General features: G+C 48.1%; 2 protein-coding genes across 2 annotated transcripts in view; one reads left to right on the forward strand and one right to left on the reverse strand.

Moving 5' to 3' along the window:
• LOC122245682 (uncharacterized) overlaps positions 1-3,610 on the reverse strand; it is a 4,138-nt gene extending 528 nt beyond the window's left edge. The window contains exons 1-12 of the mRNA XM_086548834.1: positions 3,451-3,610; positions 3,209-3,260; positions 2,924-3,054; positions 2,717-2,829; positions 2,485-2,606; positions 1,836-2,354; positions 1,563-1,622; positions 1,078-1,249; positions 774-894; positions 516-663; positions 283-422; positions 11-134 (exon numbers count right to left, since the gene is read on the reverse strand). Coding sequence (XP_086404960.1) covers positions 11-134; positions 283-422; positions 516-663; positions 774-894; positions 1,078-1,249; positions 1,563-1,622; positions 1,836-2,354; positions 2,485-2,606; positions 2,717-2,829; positions 2,924-3,054; positions 3,209-3,260; positions 3,451-3,543 — 1,795 coding nt within the window. The 5' untranslated portion in view covers positions 3,544-3,610. The remainder of the gene's footprint in view (positions 1-10; positions 135-282; positions 423-515; positions 664-773; positions 895-1,077; positions 1,250-1,562; positions 1,623-1,835; positions 2,355-2,484; positions 2,607-2,716; positions 2,830-2,923; positions 3,055-3,208; positions 3,261-3,450) is intronic.
• Positions 3,611-8,792: 5,182 nt separating this feature from the next.
• The window catches only part of LOC122257688 (uncharacterized), a 4,076-nt gene continuing 2,868 nt past the window's right edge, over positions 8,793-10,000 (forward strand). Inside the window, exons 1-5 of the mRNA XM_086548546.1 lie at positions 8,793-8,941; positions 9,131-9,182; positions 9,364-9,494; positions 9,589-9,701; positions 9,812-9,933. Of these exons, the coding sequence (XP_086404672.1) occupies positions 8,849-8,941; positions 9,131-9,182; positions 9,364-9,494; positions 9,589-9,701; positions 9,812-9,933 (511 nt within the window). The 5' untranslated portion in view covers positions 8,793-8,848. The remainder of the gene's footprint in view (positions 8,942-9,130; positions 9,183-9,363; positions 9,495-9,588; positions 9,702-9,811; positions 9,934-10,000) is intronic.

The following is a 10,000-nucleotide window of genomic DNA, read 5'->3' on the forward strand; positions in this document are numbered from 1 at the left end:
GAGCTCTCACTTGGCACGTCGGTGTAGACGCCGTATCTGCCCGGCAGCGCGCACCCGCTGCCCCAGCTGACCACGCCCGCCAGGTAGTGGCGTCCGTCATTCTCCTGCACCGTCAGAGGGCCTCCGCTGTCACCCTGCCAAAGCCACCTCACAGTTAGACCAAGTGGAATAAGGAGTGCCAAGGGGAGTGAGGTGTGGATCACAGCTGTTATTTGACAAGAACTTAATAAGAATCCTCTAGGCACCATTGGAAAGCATTGGACTTTGTGAGACACGGCGCACCTGGCAAGAGTCCTTTCCTCCCTCGCTCAAACCAGCACAGATCATGTTGCTAGTAATCTGGTTGCCGTAAGCAGCTTGGCACTCAGACTGCGTCCTTATGGGCACGGTCACGTCCCGGACGACCTCTGGTTGCGTGCCACCTGCAAAGAGCCCACAATGAGAACTCGGTCAGACCCATGCTATGGGCCTCGTTTACTCCCAGTGACTCAGAGGAGAACAAGGTGCATGCTCACCCGACGACGTGACTCCCCAGCCGGTGACCGTGGCATCCTTGCCGGCGTAATCCGCGCCCGGAGGAGGCATACACACAGGCTTGATGCCGGGCCAGTTGGTGAAGCTGACCTTGAGTTCGATGTGGACGAGCGCGACGTCGCTGTCGTACTGCGGGAGGGAGAGAGGGAGGGAGGGAGGGTCAGCGTGACGGAGGGAACAGGACGAGGACGTGCATGTGTCTGGGGGGCCCCAAAGAGGCTCCACGACCTGGGACTAACCGTTCTGCTGCTGTAGTTAGGATGGATGATGATTCTGTCGGCGGTCCTCTTGATGACACGAGTCGGCCCGTTGTTCCAGTCGTGCATGTTGAACAGGACTTGCAGGCTGCTCGGAGACCGTCTGCGGGAGAGACGACCGTTAGCTGGCTCGAGGACCTGCTGGGAGACGGCAGTTATCATGTCAGTGATTTATCAGCGCACCGCCGACAAGGGACGTCCCCGCGTCCCTGCTCCTTTGCGAAATGCGCATGCGCCGTAGCCGCGACCGGGCTGCCGCACGACGCAGCCACCCGCGACGACGTACCCCTGAACGCAGTGGGCGGCGGTGACGATCCACTCGTTGTTAAGGATGGATCCGCCGCAGAAGGGCTTGTCCGTCCCGCCCAGGTCAGACAGCCCCACGAGCCATGGGTACTGGTTGACCTCGGTGGCTGCCCCGCCCACGATCCTGGTGGCGCTGTTGGGCACGCCGCAGCCTGGGGGAGGAAGGGGGGAGAGGAGAGCGGAAGGGCTCATGGCGGAGAGCTGCCAGTGCCATCCTCCGCGGAGGTCAGGACAGGCAACGGCAGGGCAAAGCACAGAGGAATCCTTTCTTTGGAGGACGAGCGTTCATGATGCTTAGTTAAAGAGTACAAGCAAAGTATGTTGCATTGAACGAGTATGAAACAGCATGAAAACAATGGAAGCAACATGAAAAGCATGTTACCAAAATATGCCACACCAAAGTAACGTCGAACCCTGAGAGGAACGTTCCCATTTCTAGAAACGCGTTCATCTTTGAGAACTCACGGCAAGGTAGGGTGTTGGGGTCTCTTGTGGTGGTTGCTGCGGCTGTTGTGGTCGTCGTTGGGGTGGTAGTAGTTGTGGTGGTAGTTGTGTAGTTGTGTGGTGGTAGTGTTGTAGTTGTGGTTGGTTGTTGTGACGTTGTGGTTGTTGTGAGTTGTGGTTGTTGGTAGTTGTTGGGTGTGGTGGTTGTGGTTGTTGTGGTGGTTGTTGTTGTTGTTGTGGTGGTGGTTGTGGTTGTAGTAGTTGTTGGTGTGGTGGTTGTGGTTGTAGTAGTTGTTGGTGTGGTGGTTGTGGTTGTAGTAGTTGTTGGTGTGGTGGTTGTGGTTGTAGTAGTTGTTGGTGTGGTGGTTGTGGTTGTAGTAGTTGTTGGTGTGGTAGTTGTAGTTGTTGGTGTAGTGGTTGTGGTTGTTGGTGTGGTGGTTGTGGTTGTAGTAGTTGTTGGTGTGGTGGTTGTAGTTGTTGGTGTGGTTGTAGTTGTGGTAGTAGTTGTTGGTGTGGTGGTAGTAGTTGTTGGTGTGGTGGTGACTGAAGTTGTGGGTGTGGTGGTTGTAGTTGTTGGTGTGGTTGTAGTTGTTGGTGTGGTTGTAGTTGTTGGTGTGGTTGTAGTTGTTGGTGTGGTTGTAGTTGTTGGTGTGGTGGTAGTAGTTGTTGACGTGGTTGTCGTGTCTGTTGTAGTTGTAGTAGTTGGCGTGGTGGTGACTGAAGTTGTTGTGGGTGTGGTGGTCGCCGTGGTGGTGGTTGTGCTTGTGGTTGAGGTGGTCGCCGTGGTGGTGGTTGTGCTTGTGGTTGTCGTCACTGCGAAAGAGGAATTGGCCGCGTTAACGATGCAACTGCTCTTGCACAGAAGGGCCAGAGTTCCCTTGACAGGTCGTGAGGCGTGCCAGGCGTCAGGCCGTGGCAAGGTGCCAGGTGCCGGTGCACGTACCTTCGAAGGCCGTGACGGTGCAGTGGAAGCCCTTCTTCTGCGTGGCGCCGTTGGTCCGGAAGGTGAGCCTCGCCCAGGGGCCGCACGTCGTGATGATCCCGGGGCGTTTCTGGCCGCAGTACCTGTGGGGGCGAGGGCGAGGCGCCAGTCACAAGTGCCTCTCTAACCCTGTGGGAGAGCCTCCCTGTGTTGCATCCAAAGGAAAACAAGAAACACTCCCTCTGCCACTCACTTCTTCCAGAAGCACTTGTGCATGATGACGAGGCGGTCATTGGTGCACGACTGACTGCCCTCGATGGCCACGGGGGAACAGCTGATCTCCAGCCTCACGTCCGGCGTGGCGCCCTGTGGAGACACGAGTGGCGTGTGAGTCGGGCGGCGCCGCAAGCAGCCGTTGCTCGAGGCGCACAGACGCTTACCGTTCCGCCGGAACCCTTACCTTGATGGTCCAGTTGTTGTCCCAGTTCTTCGGGTAGTTGTTGGGGTAGCGCGGGGAGGCGATGCACAGCGTCTGCCCTGGCCCGAGCACGGTCTCGCTCCCCGGACTGGCCGTGGTGCCCCCGCATGCGACTGCGGGCAACGAAATGGAGTGGGACTTTGCATCTTGGAGGACTACTGCAGCCGAACGATAAGGAACGGAAATGACCCGAACGAGCTAATCCACATGCACCAGCCTTTGGCCTTCCTTCAAAATAGAAATGAGATCAAACAAGAAAAGACTCACGTTGCCTCTGAAGACTGCGAGGTTCAATCACACTCGAGTCGCCGCCATCAGACTGAAACGCAGAAAAAAAACAATTATTTCTCCGTTTTCTTCTCTTTTGATGTGCGGTCGCTGGTATCTCAAATCTTAGCTCTTCGTGGGCAGTGTTTTCCTCCAACCGAGCACACGGTTCCTACTCTCCCTCACCAGCCAAGCCCGTGAGATCCCCTCCTCCCTTATCTCACCCTCACAGACTCTCCTACCGAAAGCAAGTGATATGCCTGGCCCGGAAGTGCCACGGCGGCCGCCAACACCAGCACAGCTGCCAAGGCCGATCCTCCAGCGAGTCGAGCCATCGTTGTCTTTGCCTCTTCTGCTCCTTGTGCCCGAGCGAGTGTCGTATGGAAGTTGCTGATGCTTGCCCAGTCCACACTGACTTCTGGCTAACGAGTTGACCGCATATATACGCCTGGAACCCCGACATGTGCAGGTGTTGGGGACCAGTGAATATTGCACGTGAATGTGGATGGTCAGATGTGGATTATGCATGGCTCAGTTCATCCTCAGAGTAGACCGGTACCTCCTTTTTCATAATTGTCATACTTGTCATCGAAATACACTTTATGTGTGACGGTATTTGATGGGATGCACAATTTACGGTTAAACAGAATCTCTTGCTATATGTATGCTGAATTACGTAAAATAACATACCTCTGCCCCTGTATATGTATGTTTTCTATCTCATTCTCGCTCTGTAAGCAGCACACACACACACATATACATACATATATACATATATATACATACATATATATATATATATATATAATCATCATCATCATCAACCTGTATCAATCCACTGCAGGACGTAGGCCTCTCTCAATCTTTTCCAGTCATTCCGGTATATATATTATATATATATATATATATATATATATATATATATAATATATATATATACATATATGTGTGTGTATATATGAATATATACATATACATAAGTAATATAATATAATATATATGTGTGTATTGTATATGTATATACACATATATACATGTATCAGTATATATGTATATATATATATATATATTTATATATATATATATATATATATATATATATATATATATATATATATATATTATATATATATACACAGTATATACATATATACATATATATGTACATATATCTATATATCTGTCTATCTATCTATCTGTCTATATATATATATGTATGTATATACATACATATATATATATATATATATATATATATATATATATATATATATATATATATATATATGAGAAGATGGTAGAATGCAGTAACGCATTTTAATATATATACAAATTTTACCTCACTGACCGGACTCGGACCCGCGCCGTAAGATTGACAGGTACGGTGGTGAGACCGATCGCTACTCTCTCTCTCTCTCTCTTTTACTCTCTCTTTCTCTCACTGTCTCTTTCTCCCTCTTTCTCTATCTCTTCCTTTCTCTTTCTCTCTCTCACTCTCTCGCTCACACTCTCTCTTTCTTTCTTTCTCTTTCTCTCTCTCTTTCTCTCTTTTTCTCTATGAGGATTGTAAGGCACTGGTATTGTACATCATGTGACCCAAGACATTGATCATATATTTCTTAATTCAATGCAATATCCCTGGCAGTCTGTTCTGACCTGACGCATCCTGCTTCCTGTGTTCGTTTCCGCCTCGGAACACTAGCTTCTCTAGGCAGCTGTGTTTGTTACCGGAAGGCCTTAGGCGTAGAAAGTTGACTCAAGATCTCTACTTAAGAAGGACACACAAGGAACAAGGGACAGAGAGACACAGACAGGTCAGACAGACATACAAGAGCAAACAGCTCTGGTGTATTAACAGCCCACAATAAAGACCATGTCACGCGAACGTCTGCCTGTTTATCCACCGACCTACAACCAGGGCATTGGGTACTTTACAACTGTTGCCAGCAAGCTGGTTACAACTAGTGGCACCTGTGGTTACAACTAGGTGGTTAAAACTAGTGGCAGAAGTGGGTGGTTACAACTGGTGGCAGTGGTGGGATGCCACAATTTTGCTGGTATCGGACTCACAACTCCAAAGAAGCAGCTACGCCGAATTCTACTATTGATATCGAGAAGAATCGAGAGAATACGCTGAAGTTTCCGCCCACACCACAGTAAGAACTTTGCCCGCCCGCCCACACCACAGTAAGAATTTCACCCGCCCACCCGCCCTGTTCTACCTGTCCTGACAAACACCGCCACCCTGTACTACCTGTCCTGACAAACACCGCCGCCCATAGCAGCCGACCTGTCTGTGCTACGTTACTTCCCGCACGTTGACACCCATCTATCATGGCAACCCACGACTGCCCACCGCGGATTTTGGGCATAACACGAGCGCCCCAACCCCAGGTCGGGAAGTCTCTGACACGAGCAGAAATGGCCATTGATGAGAAGTCAAGAGGAACACCACACCGATCCGCGATACGACCTACGACCCGCCCGCAGACACCCATCTACATGTTGACATCGAGACCCGCAAGTTAGAGAAACCCAGGCTCTTTTACTTAGATTTCGTTAGGATTTAGGAATTTTTATACTGTGATTTTCTTTCTTTTTCGTGATTGTTACTCTGTTTTTCTATTGTGAAATACCTGTGCGGGAGTGTGATTCTGCAGGATTTTCCCTCCTCTTTACTCCCTTACGCCTAGGTGTGAACGAACTAATTGTTGAAAGGGAAAGTCCTTACCCCCCCCCTCATCTCTTCCCTTGTGTCCTTGTCTCATCTCGCCTTGATGACCCCGTTATAACGGCCTCCCTGACGACTTACTGAATCTTTCTTCTTAAATCGTATGTGAAGAATGGCCAGAATATTCTGAGGTTATATTTGGTATGTTAATGCTGAGAATCAGATATTTCATTCGGTATGTATTGTTTCTTCGCACGTGCTGGTATTTCCCCCCTCCCCCTCATGACCTGACCTGAGTCGATGTTTTTACTTCCCTTTGTAGTAAAACAACCCTTCTTCTTTTCTATTTCCCTTTTGCGGACAAGGTAATTTGGAGAATTTTATTGGCTGTTACTCTCCAAAATATTCGTTCTGAAAGTGAACCCTTACAAGATTTTACATGTTCGATTACGATTATCGAAGGGGACCCGATATTGTATTTAGACTATATAAATTCTTGGTAGCTTTACAACTGTTGCCAGCAAGCTGGTTACAACTAGTGGCACCGGTGGTTACAACTATTGGCACCGGATGGTTACAACTAGTGGCACCAGTGGTTACAACTAGTGGCACCGGATGGTTACAACTAGTGGCACCAGTGGTTACAACTAGTGGCACCGGATGGTTACAACTAGTGGCACCAGTGGTTACAACTAGTGGCACCGGATGGTTAAAACTAATGGCATCGGTGGTTACAACTAGTGGTAGCAGTGAATGGTTGCAAGGATTGCAAAGAGGATTGAAACATATGGGTTCTCTTATAGCAACAGTAATAGACAAAATCACACTCAGTCGAACTTAAGTGCAGTATAGAAACATCATTCTATAAACTCATTCCTTTCAGCTATTCCCCAAGGGACGCCCTGACCACACCAGACCTCACTGTCACTCCGACCCTGCAGATCCAAGATCCTATTAGTTGCAGGCACTCCCAGGAGACCGACTAGATGTCACGAAGACCCACGCCAAGCCAGCGTATATGCAGGTGCGCCCTGGGCTAATTTTGGAAGAATCCTGCAACGACCAAACGGCCCGAGTCCTCCTTGCAGCTAGCCTCTGACCTGTTTCCCGAAGGAGAAGGCAGAACACTCCGTGACACCACAGCATTGCCTTCCCCCTGTGCTGCTCTGAGCGACGACCGTGTGATTTTAACTGTTGCTAATCTCTTTGCTACCACTTTAATAAATAGAGAAAACGCCTTGACTTTTGTTGAAGTCCTTTTGTGAGCACCCCTCACACACACTCTCTCTCTTTCACACTCTCTCTCTATCACTTTCTCTTACTCTCTTTCCCTCTCTCTCTCTTTATTTCTCTTTCTGTCTCTCTCTCTCTCACTTTCTCACTCTCTCTCAATCTTTCTCTCTCTCTCAATCTCTCTCATTTTCTCTCTCTTTCACTCTCCCTCTCTCACTCACTCTCTATTTCTCTCTCTCACTCTCTTTTTCTCTTTCTCTCTCTCTCTCTCTCTTACTTTCTATCTCTCAGTTTCTCTCTATCTCTCTCTCACTCTCTCTCTTTATAAACGTCACGTCTTTAAGAAATCTGAATATCAGAGCGAGGTTAGCCGCTCCCGATATTCCTAATATTAATATACAAAGGCAAGTTCCGATTTTGCTCTTATACGGACGTGGGAGTTAATGAAATTAATAATTATAACACAATAATAATTATGATACCAGTAGAATAAGCATAACAGTAACAATTGTTCTGATTTAGGTTCATTGTACTATCATTATTAGTATAATTGCTATTATTAGTAGTAATATTATTTTAGTTGTAATTTTATCTTAGCATTCATTATTATTATTATCATTACTATTACTGTTACTATTATTATCATTATCATGTTATCATTAGTATTTCTGTTATTGTTATTAATATCATATTCATTATTACCATTATTAGCAATACAGTCATGAGAATTTCATTAGTTATCGTTGGTATCAACATTATGTGTATTTTGATTATTAGTGTTATAAATATCTTCATTATAAACATACTATTATTACCGTTTTTGTCGTTAAGCTTGTCATAACTGTAATCATAATACTATTTAATTTCAAACGCTGTCAAAAAGCACTGTAATATGATCATCATTAACATTACAATTGCATTATCGTAATCATTTGCTTCACTGCTGCTACTGATAACATCATTATCATTATCACCATAACTATTACCATCGCCATTAGGGAGCATCTGACCGTATCGTATGCTATTAGCTGAATCCCGGCTTACTTCGTAAAAAAAATAGATAGCTGAGGAAACGTTCATCACATGTAGAACTACGAAGTGATAACACAAAGGAAATACTAATTGCTGGCGGCTTTTACTTTCATGAGACTCCATTCTGCTAATGAAAGGTGTTCCTTGTGAATGATAACCCGTTTTGGTTTTGGTTCAGGACGTTCTGTGTGAGATGTTCATTACTGATGAATAGAATTTGAGGTTCTAGTTGAAATTTCATCTGATAGAATTTCATGAATTCATGAAGTTGAAATTAGCGAGAATGACTTCAGAAATGGAAAGTTCCCAATGATGTATCATGTCTTTTTATTTTTACACATACTTGATGTACTATTATTGTAGATATATATTTTTAAATCATAGATAACAGTGTTGATCTAGCTTGCCTGACGTCGTGGTTATATGATAGACCTACTGAACGTAATATTCCTGAAAATCAGGCTTACAATCAGAGCCAAAGGAAACAGATGGACTGAGGGAACAGCTTCCTGAGGATGAACTGAGCCATGCATAATCCACATCTGACCATCCACATTCACGTGCAATATTCACTGGTCCCAAACACCTGCACATGTCGGGGTTCCAGGCGTATATATGCGGTCAACTCGTTAGCCAGAAGTCAGTGTGGACTGGGCAAGCATCAGCAACTTCCATACGACACTCGCTCGGGCACAGGGACAACGATGGCTCGACTCGCTGGAGGATCGGCCTTGGCAGCTGTGCTGGTGTTGGCGGCCGCCGTGGCACTTCCGGGCCAGGCATATCACTTGCTTTCGGTAGGAGAGTCTGTCAGGGTGAGATAAAGGAGGAGGGGATCTCACGGGCTTGGCTGGTGAGGGAGAGTAGGAACCGTGTGCTCGGTTGGAGGAAAACGCTGCCCACGAAGAGCTAAGATTTGAGATACCAGCGACCGCACATCAACAGAGAAGAAAACGGAGAAATAATTGGTTCTTTCTGCGTTTCAGTCTGATGGCGGCGACTCGAGTGTGATTGAACCTCGCAGTCTTCAGAGGCAACGTGAGTCTTTTCTTGTTTGATCTCATTTCTATTTTGAAGGAAGGCCAAAGGCTGGTGCATGTGGATTAGCTCGTTCGGGTCATTTCCGTTCCTTATCGTTCGGCTGCAGTAGTCGTCCAAGATGCAAAGTCCCACTGACTGGTGACCTGTTGTAGCGCATCCTCCATTTCGTTGCCCGCAGTCGCATGCGGGGGCGCCACGGCCAGTCCGGGGAGCGAGACCGTGCTCGGGCCAGGGCAGACGCTGTGCATCGCCTCCCCGCGCTACCCCAACAACTACCCGAAGAACTGGGACAACAACTGGACCATCAAGGTAAGGGTTCCGGCGGAACGGTAAGCGTCTGTGCGCCTCGAGCAACGGCTGCTTGCGGCGCCGCCCGACTCACACGCCACTCGTGTCTCCACAGGGCGCCACGCCGGACGTGAGGCTGGAGATCAGCTGTTCCCCCGTGGCCATCGAGGGCAGTCAGTCGTGCACCAATGATCGCCTCGTCATCATGCACAAGTGCTTCTGGAAGAAGTGAGTGGCAGAGGGAGTGTTTCTTGTTTTCCTTTGGATGCAACACAGGGAGGCTCTCCCACAGGGTTAGAGAGGCACTTGTGACTGGCGCCTCGCCCTCGCCCCCACAGGTACTGCGGCCAGAAACGCCCCGGGATCATCACGACGTGCGGCCCCTGGGCGAGGCTCACCTTCCGGACCAACGGCGCCACGCAGAAGAAGGGCTTCCACTGCACCGTCACGGCCTTCGAAGGTACGTGCACCGGCACCTGGCACCTTGCCACGGCCTGACGCCTGGCACGCCTCACGACCTGTCAAGG

The sequence above is a fragment of the Penaeus japonicus genome, unplaced genomic scaffold (assembly GCF_977035675.1).
Source record: "Penaeus japonicus unplaced genomic scaffold, GWHDUDI00000001_assembly GWHDUDI00000021, whole genome shotgun sequence".
Taxonomy (NCBI): Eukaryota; Metazoa; Arthropoda; class Malacostraca; order Decapoda; family Penaeidae; genus Penaeus; species Penaeus japonicus.